General features: G+C 42.7%; 1 protein-coding gene across 1 annotated transcript in view; it reads left to right on the top strand.

The window, feature by feature from the left end:
- Positions 1-25,047, top strand: part of A2ml1 (alpha-2-macroglobulin-like 1) — a 42,210-nt gene extending 17,163 nt beyond the window's left edge. Inside the window, exons 16-36 of the mRNA XM_039108844.2 lie at positions 2,761-2,931; positions 3,628-3,787; positions 4,998-5,100; positions 5,557-5,785; positions 6,431-6,560; positions 8,763-8,881; positions 9,573-9,624; positions 10,703-10,786; positions 11,705-11,881; positions 13,204-13,285; positions 13,998-14,154; positions 16,612-16,686; positions 18,020-18,185; positions 18,894-19,105; positions 20,213-20,422; positions 21,329-21,453; positions 22,044-22,134; positions 22,468-22,536; positions 23,870-23,969; positions 24,595-24,672; positions 24,887-25,047. Coding sequence (XP_038964772.1) covers positions 2,761-2,931; positions 3,628-3,787; positions 4,998-5,100; positions 5,557-5,785; positions 6,431-6,560; positions 8,763-8,881; positions 9,573-9,624; positions 10,703-10,786; positions 11,705-11,881; positions 13,204-13,285; positions 13,998-14,154; positions 16,612-16,686; positions 18,020-18,185; positions 18,894-19,105; positions 20,213-20,422; positions 21,329-21,453; positions 22,044-22,134; positions 22,468-22,536; positions 23,870-23,969; positions 24,595-24,647 — 2,565 coding nt within the window. The 3' untranslated portion in view covers positions 24,648-24,672; positions 24,887-25,047. The remainder of the gene's footprint in view (positions 1-2,760; positions 2,932-3,627; positions 3,788-4,997; positions 5,101-5,556; positions 5,786-6,430; positions 6,561-8,762; positions 8,882-9,572; positions 9,625-10,702; positions 10,787-11,704; positions 11,882-13,203; positions 13,286-13,997; positions 14,155-16,611; positions 16,687-18,019; positions 18,186-18,893; positions 19,106-20,212; positions 20,423-21,328; positions 21,454-22,043; positions 22,135-22,467; positions 22,537-23,869; positions 23,970-24,594; positions 24,673-24,886) is intronic.
- Positions 25,048-27,180: the final 2,133 nt, after the last annotated feature.

Here is a 27,180-nt window from a genome sequence, read left to right as displayed (position 1 = left end):
TCCTCCCTCCTCCTCCCACTTGCTCCCTTCCTTTTCATTCCATGCCTCTGTTTTCTCCTTGCCTGATTGCAGTGTAGAACCGCACTGTGGAAAGTGGCCTCCTTGCCTTGTCCTAGCCTTAGTAGAAAGAGAGGAACATGAGCTCCTGGTGACCTGCGAATAACAGTCTCGTAACCACTTCCTGTGCTTGTTTTATAAATGTTGGCTCTTTAAGTACTGTTTCTCGATTGGTGCTAGCTCTGCTACATTTCTTAAGAGATTACGATTTATTATTTTATGTATATGAATGCTTTGTCTGCATATACATCTATGCATGCTGGAAATCGAAGCCAGGTTCTTTGGAAGAGCAGAGGCTCCTAACCTGCCTCTGCCTCTAAGTGCTGAAACTAAAGGTCTAAGCCTCATGCATAGCAATGAAATTTTATTATAGTGACTTTCTCAAGAATAATATAGCTTCACTTTTTTCTTGTTTAACCTTGAAACCCAGCCAGTCATTCTAAGTAATAGCCAGGGACCCTGGCCAGTGACCAGCTCCACAGCCAGTAGTCTTGACCGTTCCCTTCCTCTCACTGTAAAGTTGCATCCTTCCTTCCTTGGAAGAGCACATCCTGCTTACAGCCATGTTTCTCTATCGCCCCCTGAGCTATCCCACTTTCCAGACATCTTTCAGTGACATAAAGTGTATTCTCTGCTAGCTTCCTCAGTAGGGCACAAGAATTCCATCACATCTTCATACTTAGAATCATTTTTCTAAAGCCTCGATATAGAAGATGAGTGAACTCCTGTAATGTCAGCGCTTGGGAGGTACAGGCAGGAGGATCAGGAGTGGAGAGCCAACCTCAGATGCTTGAGACCTGTTTTTAAAAAAAACAAAAAAAAAATAAAAAACAAAACAAAACAAAACAAAACAAAAAAGCCCAAAAAACAAAAACAGGGCTGAAGCAATGGCTCAGTGGTGAAGAGCACTGGCTGTTCTTCCAGAGGTTCTGAGTTCAATTCCCAGAAACTGCATGGTGACTCATAGCCATCTGTAATCGGATCCAATGCCTTCTTCCAGTGTGTCTGAATTAATTGAATAAATAAATATTTTTAAAAACCAAAGCTAACAACAAACAAAACCTTTTAAAAGTAAAGAACAATGACTTGATACATGGAAGACAGGTTATGGGACTATTAAATTTGGGACTTGTGTTTTTCTTGAAAACCCTGCTCCTTTGTACCTTACTGTGAACATTTTTTAAAGGAATTATGCTGTCAGACTAAGTCTCTCTGGGAGGCCATTTGACCTTCTTGTCTGGAAGCCTTGGAGGGTTTTTTCCTCCTTTATATTTAAACTAAGATATCTCTCAGGATTTATTGTGTGGGAGAAAAATCCAAAGCTTAGTCTGCACTATAACTTAAAAATTAAGCCTTTTGACTTCTTCCCTTTCTTAAAAAATTTCATCCACGTTAGCTCATTTTCACATGCACTCAAACTCTCAAGTTTGCCTGTGACCTGCTTCGATTCTTTCTCTTTTTTTCTTTTGTTTTCCATTTCTCTTCTAGAAGCTGGGTGTGCTGGGTGTGGTGATCACATCTGTAATCTCTTTGCCTTGGGGGGCAGATACAGGGAAATCAGGAGTTCAAAGCCAAGAGCCCCTGCCTCAACAAACAAACAAACAATGGCTGGTTCCTGTCTGTCATTTTTCTCTTGGGGTCTTTACCCCCTTAAAGTTCATTTCTGATGTGTTCGTCTTCGGAGTTCGTTCTCAATCATTTCTTCCTTGGATTTGCCCATTTTCATACTTTCTTCGTTGAATTTCCGCTTCATGATCTCTTGAAATACCGTGCATGTCCATTTGCGAAGACTCCCTTTACTCCGAATTATCTGAGCAATGCTCTCCTCTTGTTAGTTGATTAATTGGCCTGAGGAGTTTCATTAACTAAAGTGTGTCCTCTGTTTGATCCTGTCACACCTTCCCCTCCCTCAAGCACCATCTCCAAGGGTCCGGAATCTCCTCCATTGACACCGTTTCCCCCACACCAGGCATGTGTTTGAGTGAACGGAAGCCACCCCTCCATTTCAAGCTCTTCCCTCTCACTGGGAGCTAATGTGTCAGAAGATGGTTCCTATTTTAACAGGAGTTGTTGGAGTGTTTTTACATGGAATGAATTTGGTTTGTTCTTCTTCTAATGCCTTCATGTGGTTCTCCTCCTGTGCATGTTAAGCTTTCCTTCAGTTTTACATATTCTCAACTTTTCTAGCAGTCTTCGAGAACATGGTACCCATGAATCTACCAACGACGGAAAAGATTCCAGGAAGATTCACTGTCCCTTCTAACTGTAAAAGTATAAGTTGTTGATCTCACTCCTGGTTCACTTTTTGATTGGTTGCACACAGTACTGGGCATCATAAGAACGGTTCCCTATGAATATATAAAGTATTTTGCCACTTGTTCATTAATACGTAGATTCAGGCAGCTGACATCATCCTCCGGTTCTAAAAACTCCACTACTATAACTTGAGACAGTTATCTGTGTGCTAGGCTTTGGAACAGCTGAGAGTTCTCCACGACCTTTCTTATTTGCTATCCCAAAATCTACCCTATGAGCCAGAAGAGTTTGCGAATAACATTGACTACACAAAACAATATTGGTCTCCTCATTTGAATTTTTGGAAAGGTGACTCAGCAGTAAACGGTTGCGACACAAACTTTTTCCAATCTTATAATTATGCAAGGAGGGCTTCAAGTCACCGAGGACCGTGTACTCATCTCCTAGGTGTACAACATGCTCCCGTACGTCCATCAATATGGCTATTTCTACAATGGTCTCAACTTGGATGATGAGAGAGCTGACCCATGCATCCCTCAGAAGGACTTGTTCCACAATGGGCTGTATTATAAACCTACAAGCAATGTTTGGGATGGAGACCTCTCTAATCTTGTCAGGGTAAGATCACAGAGGAGTCTGTAAAACATTTCCTCTTGTAGCTTTAGTGGTCATGACCCCGTCTCTCTCACACTACAGATCCTTTCTATACCGTGCTGACAGTATACTCTTTTGAAAAGAGATGTTAATCCTGTTGGCTTTTTTTTTTTTTGCATTTTGCTAAAACTAGGTTATATAGCTAGAATCATGGGAACCCTGAGGAGATGGTATTCGATTTCTTGCAATATATCTTATGTGTCAATAGTTAAGCCAAGAAGATAACTTACATTCTTTATTCCACATAATTGGAGACTGACAGCTACACATGCTCAGGGGCCATGCAAGCATCCTTATGATCAGAATCACTGTGGATGGAGAAGAGGACACTGAATCAGACAGGCTTTAGTTCAAGTCCCAGTTCTGATTAACACACGTGAACTGTATAGACATGCATGTGCATGTGAGCATGCATGTTTGCTGTTAAGACAGTGATGGTGCTGGTTTCTTGTATTCCCTTAAGCATAAATGGAAAAAATGGAAATATTAGCCCATTAATAATAAGAAAAATAGTGGTTATCGGAGACTCGATGTCTGTGATCCTGAATCCTGGCTGCACAGAAAATACGCATAGTTATTGTGTGGTTATTATGACTGTAGCCCTCTCATAATTCACTCTAGAAAGGAATGTATAATTTTTTTTGTGTCTTCCTCTGAAAGAATATGGCTCTGAAAATCTTTACAAATATCCGTTACCGGAAACCGGAAGTGTGTTCATCCCAGGAAAACCAGCCTTTGCTGAGGACATTCAATGACCCAAATGAACGGATAATGATGTACGGTGGTGGTGGTGGTGGTGGCGCACCAGCTGCTTCTGCCTGTGGGTAATCTAGAGCTTCCCGTCGGAGTGGTATTCATAGAAGTCTTTGGATTGAGCGTTTGTAAGATTAAAAACCATGCAAAACAAGGGCTTATAGATGATTTAGGATGATTCAAAGCAAGAGCTAGACTTCCTGCAGTTCAACGAGACAGGCTGGAAATATTTTTGGTGATAAAGAATAATTAGCTTCTAATATAAAAGGAGGTTCAGGTTTTGTTTTTTTTTTAAATTTTTGTTTCTTTTTTTTTTCTCTTTTTTTTTCGGAGCTGGGGATCGAACCCAGGGCCTTGTGTTTGCTAGGCAAGCGCTCTACCACTGAGCTAAATCCCCAACCCTTAATTTTTGTTTCTTAAGACGGGGTCTTACCCTGTAGCCCAGGTTGGCCTCAAACTTGTTATGTAGCCAAGGATGACCTTGAACGACTGGTTATCCCGACTCCACCTCTCAAATACTGGGGTCTGAGAGCATATGTCACCATGCCCAGCTCAATAGTTACTATTTTAGTGTAAAAACACCAACTGAGCACATTGTATGTAGCCTATAGGGCACTCCTATAGAGGAATGTGTTCTGGAGAATTCCAAGTATTAATGGCGCAAAAAAAGTAAGCAAAAATAATGCCAGTGAGCAGAGTTGGTGGGTGCCAGCATGTCAGTCAAGGGTCAGTGAGGACATTTAAAATTCATCCAGACTTGGCTGTAGGTGATGTGCTGTTTGTTTGTTGTAGCTTTTAAACACATATTGAAATTTGAGCACCGAAATAGTGATAGCTCGATTGAGATTTGAATTTCTCAGCAATTAAGAGCTCACTCATCTAAAGGGACTGGGAGATGGCTCGCTGGGTAAACTGCTGGCTGTGCAGTCGTGAGGACCTGAGTTTGGTCCCTAGTCCCCACAGAAATGCCCGGCATGCCAGTGCACACCTGTTACCCTAGTTCTCAGGAGCAGCGACAGGTAGTCTCCGGGGATCATCGGCTGGCCAGTCTAGTTGACATGTCAAGGTGCAGGCTCAGCGAGACCCTGCCTCAAAACTTAAGACGGAAAAGCAAATAAGGAAGACACCTGAAATCCACCATGGCCTCACAGGTGGTCACACATCATGCACATGCGCACACACATAGCTGAACTAGGCATGTGGCACTGAGGCACAGCACATACATTCGCTCTTTCTACACAGGATACTTCTTTACATCTTTCTCTCTCTCGTTTTAGTTCATGACGCTCCTGACAGCATCAGCCATGCAAAAGTGGCCATCAAAGAGACAGTCAGGACAAACTTCCCCAAGACCTGGCTGTGGAACCTCATCAGCGTGGAGTGAGTTTTATTTTCCCGGCTTCTTAGTTTTTTATCTTAAACATATTTCTCCCCTTTGTGTCTCTATCTATGTTTTTTTTTTCTTCTGATTTGTTAACTTTTATTCCTGGGCAATAAAGTAGGGAAGTATTTGTTGTTTACAAAAAGTCGTTCATCTTTCCGTCCCGATACGAGTTTGATCGTTAGTTTGCTTATTTGTTTCAGTAAAGCATTACTTTCCCACCAAGACCTTCACTTCTATAAATTTCATGCAGGTAGCATATGCTACCTCAATTTCTTTAAAAAAAGGTATTTATAGAAATATGGCATTGCTGTGGTTCTATTCTACAGACATCGGATGAGGTCTATGCCTTACCTAAACATTTTCCAAACCGTCAATCACTTTATTTGTGTGTGCTCTGCATGATATTGGGTTCCCACTCACAGATGTGTGTCACCAACAGCCTGTCTTCTCAGTTCCTCAGGCTCAACCAATGTTTCGTTCCTTGTCCCTGATACCATCACCCAGTGGCAGGCCAGCACCTTCTGTGTCAACGGCAATGCTGGGTTCGGCATTTCACCCAAAGTGTCCCTACAAATCTCCCAGCCCTTCTTCATGGAAGTTACCTCACCCTTTTCTGTTGTTCGAAGTGAACAGAGTGACCTCATTGTCACTGTCTTCAACTACCGGACTACATGTGTAGAGGTAGGCCACATCCTTTGATCTGGAAACAAAAATCCAGCAAAGATAAATTATTTATTATTCTTTACACTAAATATCACCATAGTCTCTCTATTAACAAATAAAAACACATACTCAAAGGATGTCATTTCTTTGTATCATCTTAAGAAATAATTATTGAGATTTTTAATTTTATTTTCTGTATGGTATTGTTTTACCTACATGTATATGCACCACATGCATTTCTGAGACCCGCAGATAACAGGAAAGGGCATTAGATGCCTTGAACTGCAGTTATAGACAATTGTGAGCCCCCACATGGGTGCCCAGAACTGAACCCTGGTCCTCTGCAACAGCACCCAGTGCTCTTAACTGCCGAGTGAAGTCTGTGACCCCAGAAACAGTTGTTTTAGATCACAACAATGACATGAAACTTTAGTGAGAAGAAGATTTTGGGATGATGCACAGTCTACCATTCTGTGAGTTCGTGACCAAGTCCTTGTGCATCTTCTCACTTCGCTACGTTAAAATAGGGAGGATCTTCTCAAGATGATGCACAGCAGCTTCTTCTTTGAAGACAACAAAGAAACCATTGTGCAATAAGTCGTAGAATCTAAATCAAAGGGGGGATTTAAAATGCTACCCCTGTGGCCATTATTCCCTTTTTAGATTTCTGTTCAGTTAGAAGCATCTGAGAATTATGAAGCAAGCATCAACACCCAGAGTAACACTGACAGTGAGGTCCTGCCGGCTGGAGAACAGAAAACGTATGTCTGGACCGTTACACCAAAAACACTGGGTAAGCAGATGTGCCAATCTCTCATGGACTGACTACATTTTAGCAACCTCTGTTTTCCTTAGATTTTTTCCAAAACACATAACTTTCTTTGCCATCGTATTTTAGCTGCCTTAATTCATTTCTCTATATTCAAAATTCTTATCACTCAGTTTCTTTATTTAGAGAAGGCTTTGTTTTATTTCTGTGCATGTGCCTGTTATATGTGTTTGTCACCATGCGCATGCAGGCACCCATGGAATCCAGAAGAGGGTGCTCCATTGGAACCTAAATTATAGATGGTTTTGTGTTACGTCATTAGTGCTGGAAACCAAACCCAGGTCTTCTGTAAGAGCAGCAAGTGAAACATTGAGCCCACTCTCCAGCCCTACAGCTCCTTATTATCAATACTCTGTGGAACAGAACTCCATTCATTCACATAGAAATTATAATAAGAGTAAGCCATGGCACAAACACTAATTTGTGTGATTTGTCAACTCCATACATCATACATCTCAAATGAAGATCATGTTTTATTATTATTATTATTATTATTATTATTATTAATCATTCCATACATTTACATCTCAAATGATATCCTCTTCCAGGCCATCCCTCCACAACCCCCCATCTCACCTCTGCCATCTCCCCCCTCCCCTTTGCCTCTATGAGGGTGCTCCCCCACCCACCATCTCCCACCCCACTGCTCCAGCATTCCCCTACACTGGGGCATCAAACTTCCACAGGACCAAGGGCCTTCCTACCCATTGACATCAGACAAGACCACCCTCTGCTACATATATATCTAGAACCATGGATCCCTCCCTGTACACTCCTTGGTTGGTGGAGACCATGTTTCTTTAATGCTACCCCAGTTGGTCCTCCATCACAATCATCAGTTATAATAGTCACTAAAATTTTGTTTTTTAACTAAATGTACTAAACAGGCCAGCAGATACCAAAAATACCAATCAGTGGGTGAGGATCAAATACTGAGAACTTTGCTTTAGTGCCTGGCCATTTAGAAAAGTAACTTTAGAAGTCTATGGCTGCTGATATAAAAGAAGGAGAAAGTTTAAAAGTTTAGTGAACCAGAAACTTTTTAAAACTATTTAATACTTATTAAAAATATTTTATTTCACATCCTTTATTCATTGGATTATTACATCAGTGAGAAATATGAGATTCTTTTAAAATATTCAGCTGTGATAGTGATTTACCTCAAACCGTTTTTCTGTTACACTCAAACTTTCTTAATTTTTATGCACTGTACCATCTTCAAATCTCTTACTCTGGAAAGTGAGGAAGAATTCTGCACTCACTGTTGCATTTTTGTGGTGTTCAAATGCTCTGCAAAGCAAAGAAAGAAATAAGCAAAATCCACAACAAAGAAACAGGAACAATACATTGGTTGTGTCTACAGCGCACAGATGATATTACGCCTTGCCAATAAGCTTTACCAATCCTCCAATGTCTGTAAACAGGGACCCAGCAGATCAGTTTTGATTACATACTGTGATACCACAGAAACTGAAATCAACAAATTCCTTGCCAGCACTCAGTTTATATCTGGTGGCCCTTGTGCTGTATTATATTTTACTATTTCTCTTTGATCGTAGGAAACATTAGAAACCCCAGTTATTATCGGGTGCGCTGGTGTTTCTCTTTGATCCTGGGAAACATTAAGAACCAGGAAGGTTGTTGCACACCTTTAGTCCAGCCCTCAGGAGGAAGAGGCTGGCGGATCTCTGTGAACTCTAGGCCTGGTCTATATAGTGAGTCTAGACTAGCCAGGGCTACATTGTGGCACACTATCTCAGAAAAAAAAAAGTAAGGAAGGAGAAGGGATGGGAGGGGAGAGGAGGGAAGGGGAGGGGAGGGGAGGGAAGGGGAGGGGAGGGGAGGGAAGGGAAGGGAACCTGCAGCTTTTTGGTGTTATATTGTTCAATGTCATTCTGTAAACAATGTCAAAGTGGTGGTACAGGTTTATAAGATGTTATCTTTCTTAAAATTTGTTAGTTCTAAGGGAGTGACTGACTAGCTTACTGCAGGGAATCCTGAAAGATGTAGAACAAGACAGGAGAAGAAGCAGATAGTTTGATCTAAACTTTCATGTGATGGTAAAAGTTGACTCATCCCATTCAAGGCCTGATTGACCAACCTGACTTACCTCCCCCTGGAGAAGGAGACACTATCCTGTAGCTTATGCTTGGCAATGTTTTCCAGGTAAAGTGAATATCACTGTAGTGGCTACATCCAAACAGAGTAGTGCCTGCCCAAATGATGCCCATGAGGAGCAAGATGTCAACTGGAAGGACACTGTAGTCAAAACCTTATTGGTAGAGGTATGTAAGTGTGAAATACGAAGTTCTTTCTGCTGGGAAACAGTGTCTAAGAGATAAACTAAAACATGGTTCTTGAAAATGCTTCATTGACTTTGGGCACAAACCTTCCAAGTTGAACAAACTGCATTATCATGCACACATCCTTTCTTTAATGAGTATCAGCCCTGGCTGGGCATGTGGCTCAAAGGGTAAGTACTTTCCTAGCTTGTGCAGAGACCTGGGTTCTGCTCTCGGTATCCCCAAACTCAGGTAACAAATGAAGCCTCACCAAGGACGATGAACCCCCTTGAAACATGCTTTCTTTTTCTTGACTGTCTTCTTGGCCTGCAGCAGCCTGTAGCTGTCCCCAACTGCCATCCTTTCTAACTGACCCTCAAGTCCAAGAGAAAAATCCTTATCTCCCTCTATACTCTGAGCAGTTCCTGTCATCCTCACTAAACAACCAACTGAGCGGTTGAAAGTGTCACTCAGTGACAAGGGTTATCCTTGCACAACCTACGGGAGCAGAAGGCCTGAGGGGTCTGTAGTGTTCAGAGACTTCTACCTAGGAAGGACAGGGACAAAGAATGGCTCACAAGAACAACCATGAGCCAGCCGTACCTGTGAGAACTGATGTTTGTTTTCTTTTCCTTTATGTGGAAAAAATGATCCAACTCATTATTTTGTTCTTTTTTTGTTTACTTTCTAACAGCCTGAAGGTATTGAAAAAGAATCAACCCAAAGTTTCCTTATCTGCCCAAAAGGTAAGAGGGCTCTCCCGGCGATCACTTGGTTCTCGAGAAAGTTGTAAGCATGGCAGGTGCACTTTCTCAGCCTATGCATGAGCCACAAGACACAAGCCAGGAGCCCAGTTGCCATGTGGATACATTTTTAACTTCCCTTGCCGGCTTCACGTCCCATTTTGTCTTTGTTGTATAGTTTTTAGCAAACAAAAACGTATATTTATGAAATGTTGTCCATCTAATGAGATAAGTCCTCTCCTACCTACCTTCTCCATCTTCTATGTTTCGGTCTCTTTGTTCATATAATTGTCTCACAATCTTGGCCAATGGAAAACTCGGGATTTTGTTAGATAACACCAACACAGTGGTTGCTCTTATACTCTTGGTATGAAATAGTCTGTAGATTAACTACTGACCCTCAGTGACCTGATTTGTGGCCATCATGAGTATTGTTTGAGTCAGTTGGTGGTAGCCTGACCTTCAAGTTTACTCACCCTTTGAGCATCCCTTCTGTAAGCTATGAGTCTTGTATCTTCATATTTTTCCATGCACAATTTAAGAACCAAGCTGAGGGGTTGGGGATTTAGCTCAGCGGTAGAGCTCTTGCCTAGCAATCACAAGGCCCTGGGTTCAGTCCCCAGCTCCGAAAAAAAAAGAAAAGAAAAGAGAGAAAAAAAAGAACCAAACTGATAGAAAATTGAGACCACTGTCTAAAGCGAAGTATACATCAATTTCTGTGTGTATTGATATTTTAACTAGCTCAAAATCTGTTTAGTATTTAAATTCTTCATTACATTCATTTGTGTGTGTGCACACACAGGCATGTGTATCTGTGTGTGCTCATGTGTACGTGTATAGACCACTGGGGAATGGAAGTCAAAGGACAACTTGCAGGAGTTGCTTCTCTCCTCCTACCATTGGGTTCCAGGAATTGAACTCAGATCATCAGGCTTGGTGGGACATGCTGTCACCCTCTGCGCCATCTCACTGGCCCAAAGTCGCAATTTCATTTCACCTAATAAGTAAAACTAACTGACGGCCTGCTGCTGCTGCTGCTGTGACTTGAGGAAGGGAGTCTTTGCGGTGTTTTTCCTTTCAGGTACCAAAGCCTCAAAGCAAATAACTCTGGAATTGCCAAACGATGTAGTGGAAGGATCAGCCAGATCTTTTGTCACTTTTGTGGGTGAGTTTAACTTCTGTGTCCTAGTGGTTTTGAAATCATACTTGAGGTGGTCTCTAAAAAATCCTAACACAACAGAATGGAGATGTTTTCATGAGCTCTCAAGGGAGGGAGTGTGTGTAGACCGTCCTTTCTCTCTGTTCCCATGTGAGCTCTGAAGGCATGAAGCTTTCAGACAATGAATAAGCTTTCAGGTAATGAATACTTGCACTGGTAGGTAGTGGCAGATGCTCGGGGAACAGGAGAACCTGTTCTGACCTGTACATATGAATGCCTCTTGGAGATTATGATATGTTGTGACACTGAGAATTGACAGTAAAAAGACAGAGATGTTCCCTAAAGTCAAATGATTTGTCTATCATCAACATGCAAGCCTGTAGAAGAGGGATGGGTTATAGTTTATATTTCATCAGGCCAGTATCTCAAAACACAAATCAGAAGTAAGCCAACAAATGAGCACACTTCTATGCTTCCTCTTTGCTCTCTGCATGAGATTTTTCTGTGCTCTGGAAATGATCTTCTTATCCCCAGAGCCCCTCTAATTCTGCCCTTCAGAACCACCTCCCTCAAGAGTCCCTCTAGGAAACTTGGTTTGTTTATTTATTTTAAATTATGTATATAGGGGGCAGTATATTGACATAAGCATAGTGTCCACAAAGGCTGGAAACAATGATTTCCCCAGAAATGGAGTTAGAGGCAGTTGGGAGCCTTCCAATGTGGATGGTGGAAAATGAACTTTGGTCTGCTTCTGGAGCATCAAGGGCTCTTAGCCACTGAGTCACCTCTCCAGACTCCCATTTACCCATTTTAGAGTGAACTTTAAATAATTTCCTGTCCCCGTAGTGCCCTGTGGTTGTTACTGGTTGTTAAGGCAGCGGCTTAGCATAGTGTAAGGGCCTGACTCTCCGTTTCTGCCTTTAGGAGACATTCTGGGAGTCGCAATGCAGAATCTAGAGAGCCTTCTCCAGACACCCTATGGCTGCGGTGAACAGAACATTGCCCAGCTGGCAGCTGACATTTATATACTTGACTACCTCAACGCTACCAAACAGCTGACAGAAGAGGTCAGATCCAAGGCTCTTCTTCTCTTATCTAAAGGTGAGAGGGCTGAGCAGTTTCCACCCACAAAGGGGAAATCAATTGCAACCAATATTGAAATATGATCAGTCTTACTCTGGTGAGACAAAAGTGGACCTTTAGGTCCTCTGAGTCCTAGCCGTATGTTCTTTAAAATCTCTGTTCATTATTTAGCCTCCTAAATAGAATGGTAGTTTCAAATTGTGAACTTATCTTTATCTTTAAATTTTCTTTATTCATACATGCAAACAAAATGTGGTCATACCCACCCCTATGTCTCTCCTTCTTACCCTCCCCAACATGCCCCCCTCCAAATTTTGTGTCTTTTATTATTATAACCCACCAAGTCCAGGTAACACAGCACAGTACATATGTGCATGGTGTAGAGGCCTCTCCTAGAATGGGAGTGGGCTCCCAGCGGCCATACCCTCAGTAAACAATGAGTTTCCCACCTGCTGCAAACACTCACTACCAACAGCTCCTTAGCATAGAACTGAGCCTGGGGATCATCTACCCCATCTACGCCAGGATTTTGACTGGCTTGATCTTCTGTAGGACTTGAATAGGCAACCACAGCTCATATGAGCTCACAGTTATAATGGCCATGCCATGCTCGGAAGATGGCATTCCACAGTACGCACACCCCTCCCCCATCATCGGGCTGTTGCATCCTTCCTGTCTCCTCCTCTCAGATGTCCCCTGGACCTTGACAGTCACGAAATTAATATCAATGAGCTCGTTTGTAAATGTGTCATAGTTACCATACCATCTTGTTAATAAACAAGATGTTGCTGGGAGCAATGGCTGAAAATGAGTCACTTGTCAGCCCGTAGACTGACTTGCCTGCGTTCCAATGCAGTGATGTGATTGAAGGTGAATGCAGAAAGATGCATACAAGCGACATTAAAATGGGATATTGGGGACAAGTCCAGGAGGAAATGCATTTTGGGTTTTCTTCTTAGGAAAGTAAAACTGAGTGAAGTAAAATAACCTTAAGGGAAGGTGTTGATTTGCTAAATGCAGTTCAGAGCCATAACCTTAAGGGAAGGTGCTGATTGCTAAGTGCAGTTCAGAGCCATAACCTTAAGGGAAGGTGCTGATTGCTAAGTGCAGTTCAGAGCCATAACCTTAAGGGAAGGTGCTGATTGCTAAGTGCAGTGTGGAGCCAGCATTTAAGTAAGGCATTTTCTCTCTACACAGAGCTAGACAACCTGGAGTTTCAGGGACCCAAACTGAAGTGTCCACAGTAGCGCAGTCCAGGCCTTGTGATTTGCCCAGTGTGCTCCAGGCTTCTCCTTCTCTCGCAGGCTGAAGGACTCTGTTCTTACTCTGTTGTGTTTTAGGTTACCAGAAACACTTGTCTTTCAAGAACTATGATGGCTCATACGATGTGTTCTGCCATAACAACCAGGAAGGAAGTGTCTGGTGAGAGATTAAAACTTTGTTTCCCCCAAGAGGGGCGAGGAGAAGGAAAGGGAACAATAAGGGGAGGGATTTGTAAGAATGAGACTGGGAAGAGAGGAGGGAGGGGAGTGTGATTGGGATGTAAAGTGAATTTAAAAAAAGAATTCAGGAAAAAAAACCCTTTGTTTTCAATAACGCAAGTTATTTTCTAAGCAGGACTTGCAAGAAGGTGAGAGCAGCTTGAGCTCAGGGAGGGGTTTTCCAGCCAAGTGGGTTTTAAAGTGGTATTACTGATGCAGCAATATTCCCACAGTCTCTTGCAACCTGCTTAGCTGTCTGGTCACTTAGTGACGGCTTTCTGTGGTGACACAGCTCATCAGCTCCATGACAAGTGTCACGTCTTACTCTGCGCCTCCCAGTCTTGTTTAGATACTGGAAAGGGAAACCAGAAGACCCCACAGCGTTCTACATCATACCAGAGCTGTTTCTGGGCATGTATAATCAAATGAACTACACAGTCAGACCTTGAGTGGCCAAGATCCACCTACTCTGTTTTCTACCAATTTGCTGTTTACCATATTTTACGGACCCCAGTGAAAGGGCCACCGTCAGTCAAGACTAGTAACTGTCAACATCAGACACGTATGAATGCTTTACCAAAGGGAACAGTGCTGGTGAACCTGTAGCAATGACATCTTCACTCTAATGTTTGCTTTGATGGTCCCCATTGCAGGCTCAGTGCCCTTTCTTTCAAGACATTTGAGAAAATGAAGGAATATATTTTCATCGAAGAGACGGTCCCCAAACAGACCTTGATTTGGCTTGTGAAGAAGCAGAAATCAAACGGCTGCTTTAGAAAGAATGAGAATCTTGTCAACAATGCTCAGGAGGTATGGGACTCAAGGAGGCTTTCTACCCCGGTTTCTCTGTGTCACCTGCCTCTTCTGCCTTCCCTCCTCTGGAATGCATCGTTCTTGTGAATGTCATGTCATGCCTTCTGAGTCAGCTGTAGTCACAGGTCTCTCTTGTGTGTGTCCTCTCCTCGAGCATCCGTCCTGCTTTGTGAATGTTTAACCAGAGCCTAGGCAGAAGCTGCATATGTCTTTTGTTGAGTCAGGTTCCACAATCATTAAACTTGGAGAAAGGAGGGAAGAGGACTCAGCAGAAAAAGAAAGAACCTGGGAATTTGGAATCAGACAATACATTAAAGGGAGGTGGAGTTGAGTGTATGAGGAATTTCTTTCCACACCTTAGTCCTGAGGTTAAATCAAGGTCTCAGGTAGAAAATGCAGCTCAGGCTGGAGAGATGGCTCAGTGGTTAAGAGCACTGGCTGCTCTTCCAGAGGTCCTGAGTTCAATTCCCAGCAACCACATGGTGGCTCACAACCATCTGTAATGGGATCTGATGCCCTCTTCTGGTGTGTCTGAAGACAACAATGGTGTACTCATGTAACTAAAATAAATAAATCTTTAAAAAAAAAAGAAAAGAAAAGAAAAGAAAATGCAGCTCAGCTCATAGAGTGCGTCGACACAGAAACGCAGCTCCTACCTCAAAGAAAATAAGAGATAATTTACCCTGAAATCAAGCATGAAGGACCATGTTCCAGGAACACAGATGTAGGTCGCTCCAGTTCCATGTTCCAATTTTTTTTTGTTTAAGTTTTTTTTAAGTAATGGAACAAAGAAAGTCACAACTCTGAGAACTTTTCAAATACATTGCTTAGTAGACGGTCAGAGCAAAGCTGGGGGAACTGAACCCTGGGACTCAGAAGCTAGCTGATGATCCCCTTAGCCTTTTATTGGCGGAAACTAGGGATTTGTTAAATTAATACATTCCCAAAGGTTTTGTCTGTTAGTCACAAGATCTGGAGTCAGACACAGAGGTGATCAAGGAAGGGCTACTTAGGAGGCTAAAGATAGTTGAACTAGTTCTGGACCTGCAACATTCCAACCCCTCTATGACCACTGAGGTCTTTCACCTTCCTTCTGTCTCACCCATCAGCAAAGTAGCTCTTTGCTTTGTTCAAATTAATACCAAATCAGCCATATGAACTGCTTAGAATGCAAGTCAAATACCAGGCCACAGAATACTGTGCACAACATACGTATATTTAAAATTGAATGTTAATAATTCTCGTCAGATAGCATGACTACTATTCACCTAACTTAAATACTATATGTTAGTGTTTTTGTGACTAAGGTTGTGTGTTCAAACCTTTTCCCTAGTTAGTCTCCATTCGGAAACATGGTGGTTGTTTCATGGTTTGCTCTCCTTTTTTTAAAAAAAATTGGATATTTCTTTATTTTCATTTCAAATGTTATTCCCTTTCCCGGTTTCCTGTCCATAAGTCCCCTATCCCATCCCTATCCCCTTCTTCTATAAGAGTGTTCCCCTCCCCACCAACCCCCTCCCCCCGTCTGCCCCTGACATTCCCTTACACTGGGGGTCCAACCTTGGCAGGACCAAGGGCTTCTCCTTCCATTGGTTCCCAACCAGGCCATCCTCTGCTACCTATGCAGTTAAAGCCATGGGTTAGTCCATAAATAGTCTTTGGGTTGTGGTTTAGTCCCTGGAAGCTCTGGTCGGTTGGCATTGCTGTTCTTATGGGGTTGCAAGCCCCTTCAGCTCTTTCAGTTCTTTCTCTAATTCTTTCAACAGGGATCCCATTCTCAGTTCAGTGGTTTGCTGCTAGCATTTGCCTCTCTATTTGACATGCTCTGGATGTGTCTCTCAGGAGAGATCTATATCTGGTCCCTTTCAGCATGCACTTAATAGCTTCATCAATCTTATCTAGTCTTGGTGGCTGTATATATATGGGCCACACGTGGGGCAGGCTCTGAATGGCCATTCCTTCAGTCTCTGCTCTAAACTTTGTCTCTGTTTCCCCTCTATGGATATTTTTGTTCTCCCTTTTAAGAAGGAGTGAAGTATCCACATTTTGGTCATCCTTCTTCTTGAGCTTCCTGTGGTCTGTGGCTTGCATCTTGGGTAATTTGAGCTTTGGAGCTAATATTCACTTATCAATGAGTGCATACCATGTGTGTTTTTCTGTGACTGGGTTACCTCACTCAGGATGATATTTTTCAGTTCCATCTATTTGCCTATGAATTTCATGATGTCATTGCTTTTGATAGCTGAGTAGTACTCCACTGTGTAGATGTACCACATTTTCTGTTTCCATTCCTCTGTTGAAGGGCATCTGGGTTCTTTCCAGCTTCTGGCTATTATAAATAAGGCTGCTATGACCATAGTGGAGTATGTGTCTCTGTTGTATGTTGGAGCAGCTTTTGGGTATACGCCCAGGAGAAGTGCTCTCCTAAATGGCTCACTGTCCCTTTGTTCTCAGGACAGTGACGAGGATGATATCGCACTTACTGCATACGTCGTCGGGGCGTTCCTTGAAGGTGGACTCAATTCCAGTGTACGGATTCTCATCATCTGTGGCTTCACTCTGCTGAATGCACCTTAGCTGGAGTCTAGAATCAGAATGAAATCCTTAGACAGCATAAGATACCAGAACAACATTTAATTCATTACAATCCTTTGAACTGATGATGTTCAAAAGTCTTTTGATTCACCGACACTTTTGATGGCTAGAATTGTGGTTTTCCCCCAGGTTGGGTACACTCATGGAAAAACTCACTTTTTCTTGTGGTGTAGGTTATTTATGTGTTCCCTGAAATGCGGCTATGAACTTCAGCTTATGAACCTCTGCTCTAGTGGGCGTGACGGCACACACAGCGTTAGTGATGATTATGGTATTCAGGAAATCGTGGCAAACTGATCCTGGCATCTGAGGCCACTCCTGTTCATTATAGCCAGACCCAGACTCAAAAGTAAAAGCAGCGTCACTGAAGAAGGATGCCCGCTCTCAGCAAAGCCACAGTGGAAACGTTTGTTTCCAAGACACTGAAGCGCTTTTTTCAATAATAATAATTTGGTAAATGGGCTTTCCATTTGCCAATTCTGCTCCTAAGAGAGAAAATTTCCAGGGTCATTAGCATATTTTCAAATGCAAAACTCTATTTAAAGCATGAAAGTAATATTTTAGGTCTAAAAAATACAACTGCGTGTGATCTGGGCAGTTAGCTCAGTTACTAAAGCACTTGCCTCACATGCATGAGGACCTGAGTTCGGTTCCTAGAACCCATGAACAAGTGTAGGAAGCCTGGTAGATGGAAGCACGTGCCTATCATCCTGTTACTAAGGAGACAGAGAAAAGAGGATCTTGGGATTTGCTGGCCAGCGAGGCTAATATAATTAGTGAGCCCCAGCTAAAGCCAGACATCTCTAATGAGGTAACTTGTGGTCTTCAGATTGCCACCTAAATCTGTCCTCTGGCCACCATGACACATGCATATACACATGGTTGTGCACACACACACACACACACACACACACACACACACACACACATATAATTACATGTTTTGTGACATGAAAGAAGTTTATATTATATCTAAAATACTGTTGATCTGATATTAAAGCACCTCGCTCCTTAAATTTTGTTTTCCCCTCCGAAAATAGTAGTCCAAATGGTATGCTGTATGTGGTTTTAAAATTATAGTGTGTGAATCTATATGATAGGTTTATATGTAAAAATAAAACATGTGAGTATGTATAATGGGTTTGGATGTGAAATGTGCTTCAGGGATATAGCATACACATCATAAACAGAAGTTAGCGTAAGTACTCAGCAAACTCCCGAAATGTTGAGGTGTTACTTACAAGCATATCTTCCCCCCCCCAACTAGTTTCCTGCCCTCCGCAATGGTCTCTATTGCCTGGAAGAAGCATTTTCGAGTAGTGTCACCGATGACCACACTCAAGCTATCATGGCTTATGTGTTCACATTAGCTGGGAAGCAACAGCAAGTGAAGTCCTTACTCCCAATCCTGGATCGGTCTGCTACAAAAACGAGTAAGTCTTATTACCAATTTCTCTTCGCTAGTGGGCAAAAGTCCCGAGATCAAAGTACAGAGCCTACTGAGAGATCGGGTCGAACCCTCCCTCCACCAAGTGCTTCGGCATCTCCGGAACAGGTCAGCAACTGTCTTCAAAGATTGCCAGATACTTAACTTTTTCTCAAACACCTGAAGGAAAGGAAATTAAGCATGCTGCAGATCATAATTACTTCTGAGATGACTTAACACCCTAAGGAGATGCCATATTTATTTCCCAGGATGTCATAGAGAAAAACCACAGACTTAAATCCCAGAAAGTTTTTTCTCTCTAGAGGGTAGACATGTAAGATCCTGAGAGCAAGAAGTATGGGCTCTTTGCCCGAAGTGGATGGCTTCTTCCTCTGCCTTCCGGTGTGTCCTCTGTGTGTGGACACCCTTGGCTCCCTTTTATTTGTCCATATTTCATCTCCTCATAATCATCATCAAATTGGATCATGTACCACCTTAGAAAACTCATTTTAACCTTATCACCTCTTGAAAGGTCCTATCCTGAAATCTGATCAAGGCTTCAGTACATTCGTTTAAAATTCAGGCCACAACAGGAATCCAAAGAATAGAGCCTGTCTATTAGTTACCCCTCTGAGTGGGTAACTTATAGAAGCTTGCTTTAAGGACTTGTGGAAATTCTTTGTATAGAGGCTGATTTTTTCCCCCACTTTCTCAGATAATATGATATACTGGGAGAAAGACGAGAAACCCAAGGCAGACAGCTCTCCATCATTCATTCCTTCTGCACTTTCCGGTGAGACAGAGAAGACGTGCTATGTGCTGTTGGCTGTCCTTTCCCAGGACACTCCGGACCTCGATTATGCCAGCAAGATTGTGCAGTGGCTTGCCCAGCGGATGAACTCCCATGGAGGCTTCTCTGCCGTGCAGGTGATTGGCTGATACAGGGTGAACGTGCTTAATGCAGAAAATGATTAACGTTCAAGATGATAATAATCGTCACGATAACAGAGCTTCTGAGATGAAGAGTATTCGATATCCTTTTTGAGGATTGAGGCATTTTGCTTTGTGTCTATGAATGCTTTGCATGTGTCTACATCTCTCCATCGAATCCCCTTGATCTGAAGTTAGAGACGCTTGTCAGCCACCACAGGGATACTGAGAATCACACCTAGGTTTTCCGCAAGAGCCATGGTGCTCCTAACCACTGAGCCATATCTCCAGCTCGAACATTTCATATTCCGAATCAAATTCAGAATTATTTAACCGATGATTACTCATGGGCTCGTTCCTGTGTTTCAGACACTCTTGCGAGGAGACACTATCTTAGGTGATAAATCAGAGATTCCCTTTAAAGAATGTAGGCCAAGTGTGTCTCCATTGCACAGTGGAAAGCAGAGTGAAGGTCTAGAAGAGATTTTCTTCATAAGAACAGAGTCTAGGTACTGCAGGTATCTGATGGTACAATGGTCAAAGCACATGTCAACTAGGAAGAGAGAGTTCTCTGTGCTTCTGTGGTCTCTGCATCAGAGAAAGCAAAAATGGGAACAGAAAATAAGAAAACGAATAGCCAGGAAGCCACGGGCGATCCCTTCCCTAACAGGGAGAATTGAAAGTCAGGGGAACTAGAGTTTCATTTAATGAGGACAATGTCCTTTTCTCTCCTCCTTTAAGGCTCAGTCCTTGTGAGATGGCAGGGTGACAAAATTCCAAAGACCCCTTTTCTGGATTTTGTCTCTCTTTGAGGATAAGGGACAGAAGTGTGGTCATCACACTGTGTGATACCTTCACTGTCTGACTAGATTTGACATGATATCAACAGTGGAGATGGTGATTTATAAAAAAAAAAATATTTCGGAAAACTAAAATCCAATTAATTTGCTGAAGACAATGAACTGGCAGCAAATCCCACCACTGAGCCTTCTTTGGTGTTCGCAGCATTGATTCTTGTCCTATTGGTAGCTTTAGGAATGTTTGTGGAGACTGACAAGAAGTTTGTCACCAACAATGGCTGACCTGTACCACTGTTCTGTTCAGGACACCACAGTGTGCCTTCTTGCCCTGACCCGATACATGAAGTTAACCGGCTCTAACCCTCAAAACACCATCACCCTGAGCACGGAAGAGTCTGAGGAGGTTTTCCACATTAACAGAGATAACCGCCTTCTGGTACAGCACTCAAAAGTTTCCGAGGGCCACAGACGATACACGGTGGATGTGGAAGGAGACGGATGCTCGTTCACCCAGGTAGTGAAGCCTTCCTCACTGGGAGAACCGAGCCTGTCTATAAGAATCCAGACCACTGTCCAGCTATGCGTGATGTGTTCCGTCACTTTGACTCTTCCTGGTTCCTGCCTCTCTCACATTTTTCTAACAACAGCAGAAAATGCAAGATACGTTATAGAGAAGTTAATTCACATTTTTTTAAATTATTTTTAAAGTTGACATTTAGGGACCGGAGAGATGATTCTGTGGTTAAGAACACTGGCCACTCTCTAGAGGATCAGGGTTCAATTCTGAACATCCACATGGTGACCACAACTCCAGTTCCAGGAGATCTGATAGTCTCCTCTGGCCTCTGTCAGCACTGAACACCACAAAACACCCACACACATAGAATAAAATAACAAATCTTTATAAAGTAGTAAAGTTGGCATACAGAGTAATATGCTTCCTAATAGCATTTTCATGGATGTTTTATTCATCTTTCTTCCTTACTCCCATCACCCCCTTTTCCCCCTTTGTTGAAGGTCCATCCCATCAATATCCCCTTTCTGCTTTCATGCCATAAGCACCTCATTATCTCCCCAAATAAAAGCTCTTTTTTCCATTTCATGATTCTCTTTCTAATTCCCCCCACTCTCTTCCCACAACACACACACACACACACACACAGACATGGACACACACGCACGTACAAGCATATATATATACACATTAAACATGTTTAGTAATTAAATTTGTCATACTGCTGGTAGAGAGTATTCTGCCTTCATCCAATTATGTCACCACGCTGTCCCCCATAAACACTTCACTGATCCTGGTTCCCTGATGATAGATAGCTCTATAAAGCACATTGAATATGGAGTTAAAGAGATAGCAGGTTCTTCAGTGTTTACTACAGGATGATTCTCAAGATGCTATCCTTCCCAGGCTACCCTCAGGTACAATGTGCCCCTTCCTAAGGAGGCCTCGGGGTTTTCCCTTTCTGTGAAAACCAGAAAGAGCAACTCTTCGGATGAACTCCAGACCAAGTTTGACCTCATGGTGACCCTCACGTAAGTGTAACGTTTTAATATCCACTCCCAGGTCAGAGAACTCGATCAAAGAGTTATTTCAAATAGGACTGAAGAAAACCAAACCTGAATGACAGTGACCACAGTGAGTCCCATGTTGACAGGTGATCTACACCACGGCCACATCACTGTCTTTTTAGATACTGGCTTATTAGACAGATCTTCGGCAATGTCTACGTGTGTGTGATTCACACTCCTCAGCTACAACCTGAGAGCTGTTGCCTTGCTGACCGATTAAGAGTGTGGAAGCTCTCCTCGGGTGTTGGGCAAATCTAAAGCTGACAGGAACGGACATGATGTAAACAAGGACGGTTCTGTCTGTAGTTCTGACTTTGTGGAATTCAGGAAGGCTTTGTGTTCACAGAAGTCATGATCGGAACCAGGTGATGCCACCTTGCCCACCCGGCCTCTTGACCACTGTCCCTCGGCTGTGACTGCACTCATGGCCGAGGATGAAGTCTGCCAGCTCTCCAGACTTCAGGCTTATTAGCCCACCTGCCCACCTGCCAGCCTCACTGAGAGAGCTCGTGTTCCTAAACCCACGTAGAGATGTGTTTGCTTTTTCATTTCAGGTATACTGGAGCTCACGAAAGCTCCGGTACAGTCCTTGTGGATGTGAGGATGCTCTCTGGCTTTACTCCTGTCTTCTCATCTATCGAGGAGGTAAGTAAGAGTAGCCCTGTTTCCCAACACAGAGAAAGTGAGAGTGCATAAAAGATAAACTGAATAGTGGAATTCTTCATCTAAGCGCATTTCTTCGGGGTTGACGTTTGTATTTTGTCTGTACTGGAACAGGAGGAATGATGTTTTTATTCTGCAGAAATGCAATCGTTAGGTCCACTCTTCATCGTGTGTTTTTTTGCCCAGTTCCCTTGTATTCTCACCAAAACACTGAGGTACAAAGGGAACTTTCCCTAAACAGACAGCATAGTGCTCACCTCTAGAGGGGAACTCAGGTGTTCTGATCCTCAACTCTTCTTGTCAATCTCCTCAAAGCTTAAATTCAATGGTCAAGCGATGAAGACGGACATAAAGAACGGCCATGTTCTTTTCTACTTGAAAAACGTAAGTTCGACAACAATAGCTTGTTTTTTTCTTCCCTGACTTTGCTTCTGAGTTTTGTTTCATGGCTTTGTGTTCTGAGGGGGTGTTTGAAACCTTCTATTTATTAGGGACATGTGTGAAAGACTTTACTGTCTTAATGAGACACTGAAGATAGGCTGTGATCTACCTCACTAATCATACCCTTTCTATTAACAAGTTATTTTGTGTGAGCCATGGTTGCCTGACTCGTGTTTACAAACGTCTTTAATCCTTACAGAATGTGATGTAGTCAGTTACAGAGATGAATAATTCTTCTACAGCTTGAACACCAATGGAGAATGCATGATTTTTTTATTGCTTAAACCGTACATAGTCAAAGTATATACTGTGACATTTTGACATACAAATGTGAGTTGATTATTGTGAGTTGATTATTACAAACAAGCCAACTAACAATCCTCTCTTCATAAAATTACCTTTTTAGCATAATATTTTAAATTTATTCTTATTTATTTTCATACACATATACGGGGTATTTTGATAATATTCATTCTTCATCCCCTGCATCTCCTTCTCCCAGGACCCCCACACACACACACATACACACACACACACACACACACACACACACACACACACACACATGCTCCCAACCTCACGTCCTCTTTTAAGTAATCCACCAAATCTAATTAGTACTGCCCATATGCACATGGGTAGGGGACCATCAACTGTGACGTGTTCAACCTATCAGAGGCCACACCCCAGAAGAAAACTGGCTCTCCCTGCCTAGCAGACATCCATTGTCAATAGCAAGAGGTGTGCATCTGCCAAGTAGTTTCCTGTCATTCCCCTGCCACAGTTTCAGTATCCATCAATCTGTTAGCAAACAGACATGGCTTATTTCCGTCCCTTGGCACGTGTGAGCAACATTGAGGTGATCATGGCAGTGCCCTTTCAAGATAACAATCCAGTTTCTCTTGGATGTATCCTCTCAAGTAGGCTTTCTGAATCGTGTCATAATTCTATTTTTATTTTGGGCATGAGAAACTCCAAACCGTGGTGTGACTTCCGAAGCATTCTTTCTATGCACACATCCTTCCCACTCACACCAACCTACTCTCTCTAGCATGTTTGAGTGCATGCCTTAATAAAGCACCCACGCACCTTAACCTAAGCAGTGAAGCTTAAATGTTTACATGATTTAATATCAGCTAGCTCGTCGTTTTGCTGTCATATAAGCTAGTGGTGGGCTTGGTGTCTAAATTATGTAGGTCACAAGCTCATGGAATAAGTTTCTCAGTAACATTCTTTTTTCTCACCTACTAAGACTTGCTTATCATTCACCCCTTTATAGGTTCCCAAGGCAGCAACCAGCTTCACCTTCTCTATTGAACAAACCAACCTTGTGGTCAACATCCAGCCAGCCCCAGTCACGGTCCACAGCTATGAAAAAGGTAAACAACCACATCACAGCCATTGAACATGTCTGTAACTCACACTCTCTGAGCCACGGCACACCCCCAAACCATGATGGTTTCATGTTATAGGATAATTCTTTTATTATTTCATGATGTGGATTCTGACTGTGACAGTTCCCGGGATATCTTAACACTCAGAATCTCTTTTCTGTATTGTGCAAAGACTCATCCTTAACTTAAATATAAATGATCGCTAACCTTCCAAGCCTTTTTCATTATCATTGTTACTGAGTTAAAGATTTACTCTTGCATGGTGCTTCTATGATTTCAACTTAAGAATGGAAGAGAAAACATTATAGGGAAAAATGTAATAGATTGTGCTTCAAAGCAGTGACTTGTGGAGACCATGACACATCCCTTGGGACATGAGCTTGGTTAGTTTCTTGTTGGATGCCATTCAGAGTTTGTCAAGGAGTAGACAAACACCACCTGTCCTTTACTAATTTAAGGCACCCTGTCATATGACTTCCTTTAGGGGAATCTAAGGCTCGTTAAATGGATGAGTGATTACTTCTCTTGAAAAATGACTGGAAAGATTTGGTTTAGTGTCTTACACACAGTTGGAAATCTGGTAAAGACAAATGCTCTTTTTATTTTCCAGATGAATATGCTTTTGATTCTTACAACATCAATAGCATTTCAGATTCCCAGTAAGACAAAGCAGCTCACAGAGAAAAAGGTAAGGATGTTGTACGGAAGCCATGCCTATGCTTCTTAAAGCCGCTCATGTTTTTAATAGCTTGGCAGGTTATAAATGTGTGTGTGTGTGTGTGTGTGTGTGTGTGTGTGTGTGTGTGTGTGTGTACACATGACTTATACATCAGCATGCATGTTTATAGAGCTGTTGGGGGGGAGATGTGTATTTACTGTTTAAACTCTGCTTTAAATTGCAGGTGTGAGACTATTTCTTTGAATATACTTTTCTCCTGGTCACCATCCTAACAGAGAGCCTAACCAAGCACCTCTCACATCCTGAAGGATCTTCCATCACAGTGACTTCCTGTCAGCTTCACGTCCTTCCTTCTTTCCATTAAATGCATCATTTCAAGTCTGAGGCCACTGTTTTCTATCCTTTGTGGTTTTCATTACTGAAATCTCAGGGCTTCGAGTGCAACTGAATGATTTGCTTCATTTTTGTTTAAACTCAAGTTTGGGCATCTGAACTGTGCAGAACCGGAATCCCAAAGATGGAGAGAAATAGAAGTGGTGGTGGAGGAGATTAGATTAAAGTAGGAAAGTACTGTTTCAGCTCAACGGAAATACAGGCCATAAAACACAGTCTCCCTTGGGGAGCACTAGGAAATCACAGTGGGTGGGAAGCAGAAGGGGCCGGAGTTAAGGGAGAGATGCATTGAGTACAAGGTTGAGAGGTTACTACAGAGCACCCTGTCATTCTAAAAACCAGTGGGAGGGGATGCGCCTAACCCTGTAAAGGCTTGATGCCCAGGGAAGGGAGGAGTGGGGGGGGGAGCAGTGGCAAGGTGACGGTGGGGGTGATGGTGGGGGGTGGGTGAGGGAGGAGCGGGGAGCACACTCTCAGAGGCAAAGGGAGGGCTAAGACAGGATGAAGAACTGTGGGAGGGGGACCAGGAAAGGGATCAACATTTGAAATATAAATAAATAAAATAATTTAATAAAAATAAAAAAGGTGCCTGTTGGGCTGGAGAGATGGCTCAGAGGTTAAGAGCACTGGCTGCTCCTGAGTTCAATTCCCAGCAAACACATGGTGGCTCACAACCATCTGTAATGATGGCCTGCAGGCAGAACACTACGTACATAATAAATAAATATTAATTTAAAAAAAGGTGCCTGTTAGGGTTTAAACCTCGGCCCGTGCCAGGACAGAACACACCAAACCAACATGGTCCCACGTGGAGAGGTTTAATGAGAGAAGAGTAGAAGGGAGGAACAAAGGAGGCGGGCCATGGGCACGTGGTGGGAGGGGAATGAGGAGAGAAGGGACAAGGACAAAGAGGGCACGAGAACAGAGAAGAATAAGGACAAGGGAGAAAGGAGAGGATAGGGGAGGGGAGGGGAGGGGAAAAGAGGGGAGAGGAGAGAGAGGAGAGAGAGGAGAGAGAGGAGAGAGAGAGAGAGAGAGAGAGAGAGAGAGAGAGAGAGAGAGAGAGAGAGAGAGAGAGAGAGAGAGAGAGAGAAGGGAGCAAGCAGCTCCCTTTATAGTCAAGCAAAGCTGGCTATTGCTAGGCAACTGTGGGGGTGGAGCATAACTGGCTGTTTCCAAGTAACTGTGGGGGTGGGGGTGGAGCTTAGACAGAATACCAACAGTGCCCATTTAAAAATAAAACAAAAAACAAAAACAAACAAACGAACAAAAAACAAACCCTATTGTACTGCTTTAAGCTTACCTGAAGGCAATACATTAATCTACTCTTTGTCTGACTTAGCATTCCTGCTGTGTTAATGAATTTACATTGAAGATAGAAAAATGTGAAGGAGCTGGGGGGAAAAATGATAGAAATGAGAAGCTTCTGTATCAGCGTTCACACGGCTTCAGGATTCACTAAGATTCTTTTACAAACAGGAAAAGGCAACCAACAAATTCTCCAGTCCTACAGTTAAAGAATTTGGAGCCAAGAGCTCCTAGATCTCCCTAATGCTGTGACCCTTTAGTACAGTCCCTCATGCTGAGGTGACCCCCAGCCATAAAATTATTTCATTGGTACTTCATAACTGTAATGTTGCTCCTGTTAGGAATCATAATGAAAATACCTGGGGTTGGGGATTTAGCTCAGCGGTAGAGCACTTGCCTAGCAAGCACAAGGCCCTGGGTTCGGTCCCCAGCTCCGGAAAGAAAAAAGAAAAAAGAAAAAAAAAAAAAGAAAATATCTGTATTTTCCCATAGTCTTGGGCGACTCCAGTGAAAAGGCCATTGAACCACCTGCAAAGGAGTCCTGATCCACAGGTTGAGAACGCTGCCCTAGACTACCAGGATACAACAAAATGCAAAGCATTGGGGTAGTTAGATGTGCTCATCCATGTAGTTCCTCTGTTCGGGGTAGCATGCTCATCTTTAACCAATAAGCCTTATTGATTGACATTGAGTGAAACCTGCCTCCATCTGTGTGGGTGACTCCACTTAGTTAAGATTCTGTTCTTCTATTTTATCAAATACAGCAATTCAAACATGTAAGCAGGCCATCAACACTCGTGAAAATATTAAAATTTT

This window comes from Rattus norvegicus, chromosome 4 (genome assembly GCF_036323735.1).
Source record: "Rattus norvegicus strain BN/NHsdMcwi chromosome 4, GRCr8, whole genome shotgun sequence".
Lineage (NCBI taxonomy): Eukaryota > Metazoa > Chordata > Mammalia > Rodentia > Muridae > Rattus > Rattus norvegicus.
Note: the sequence above shows the minus strand (reverse complement) of the source record. Positions and strands in the feature narration are given on the sequence as shown.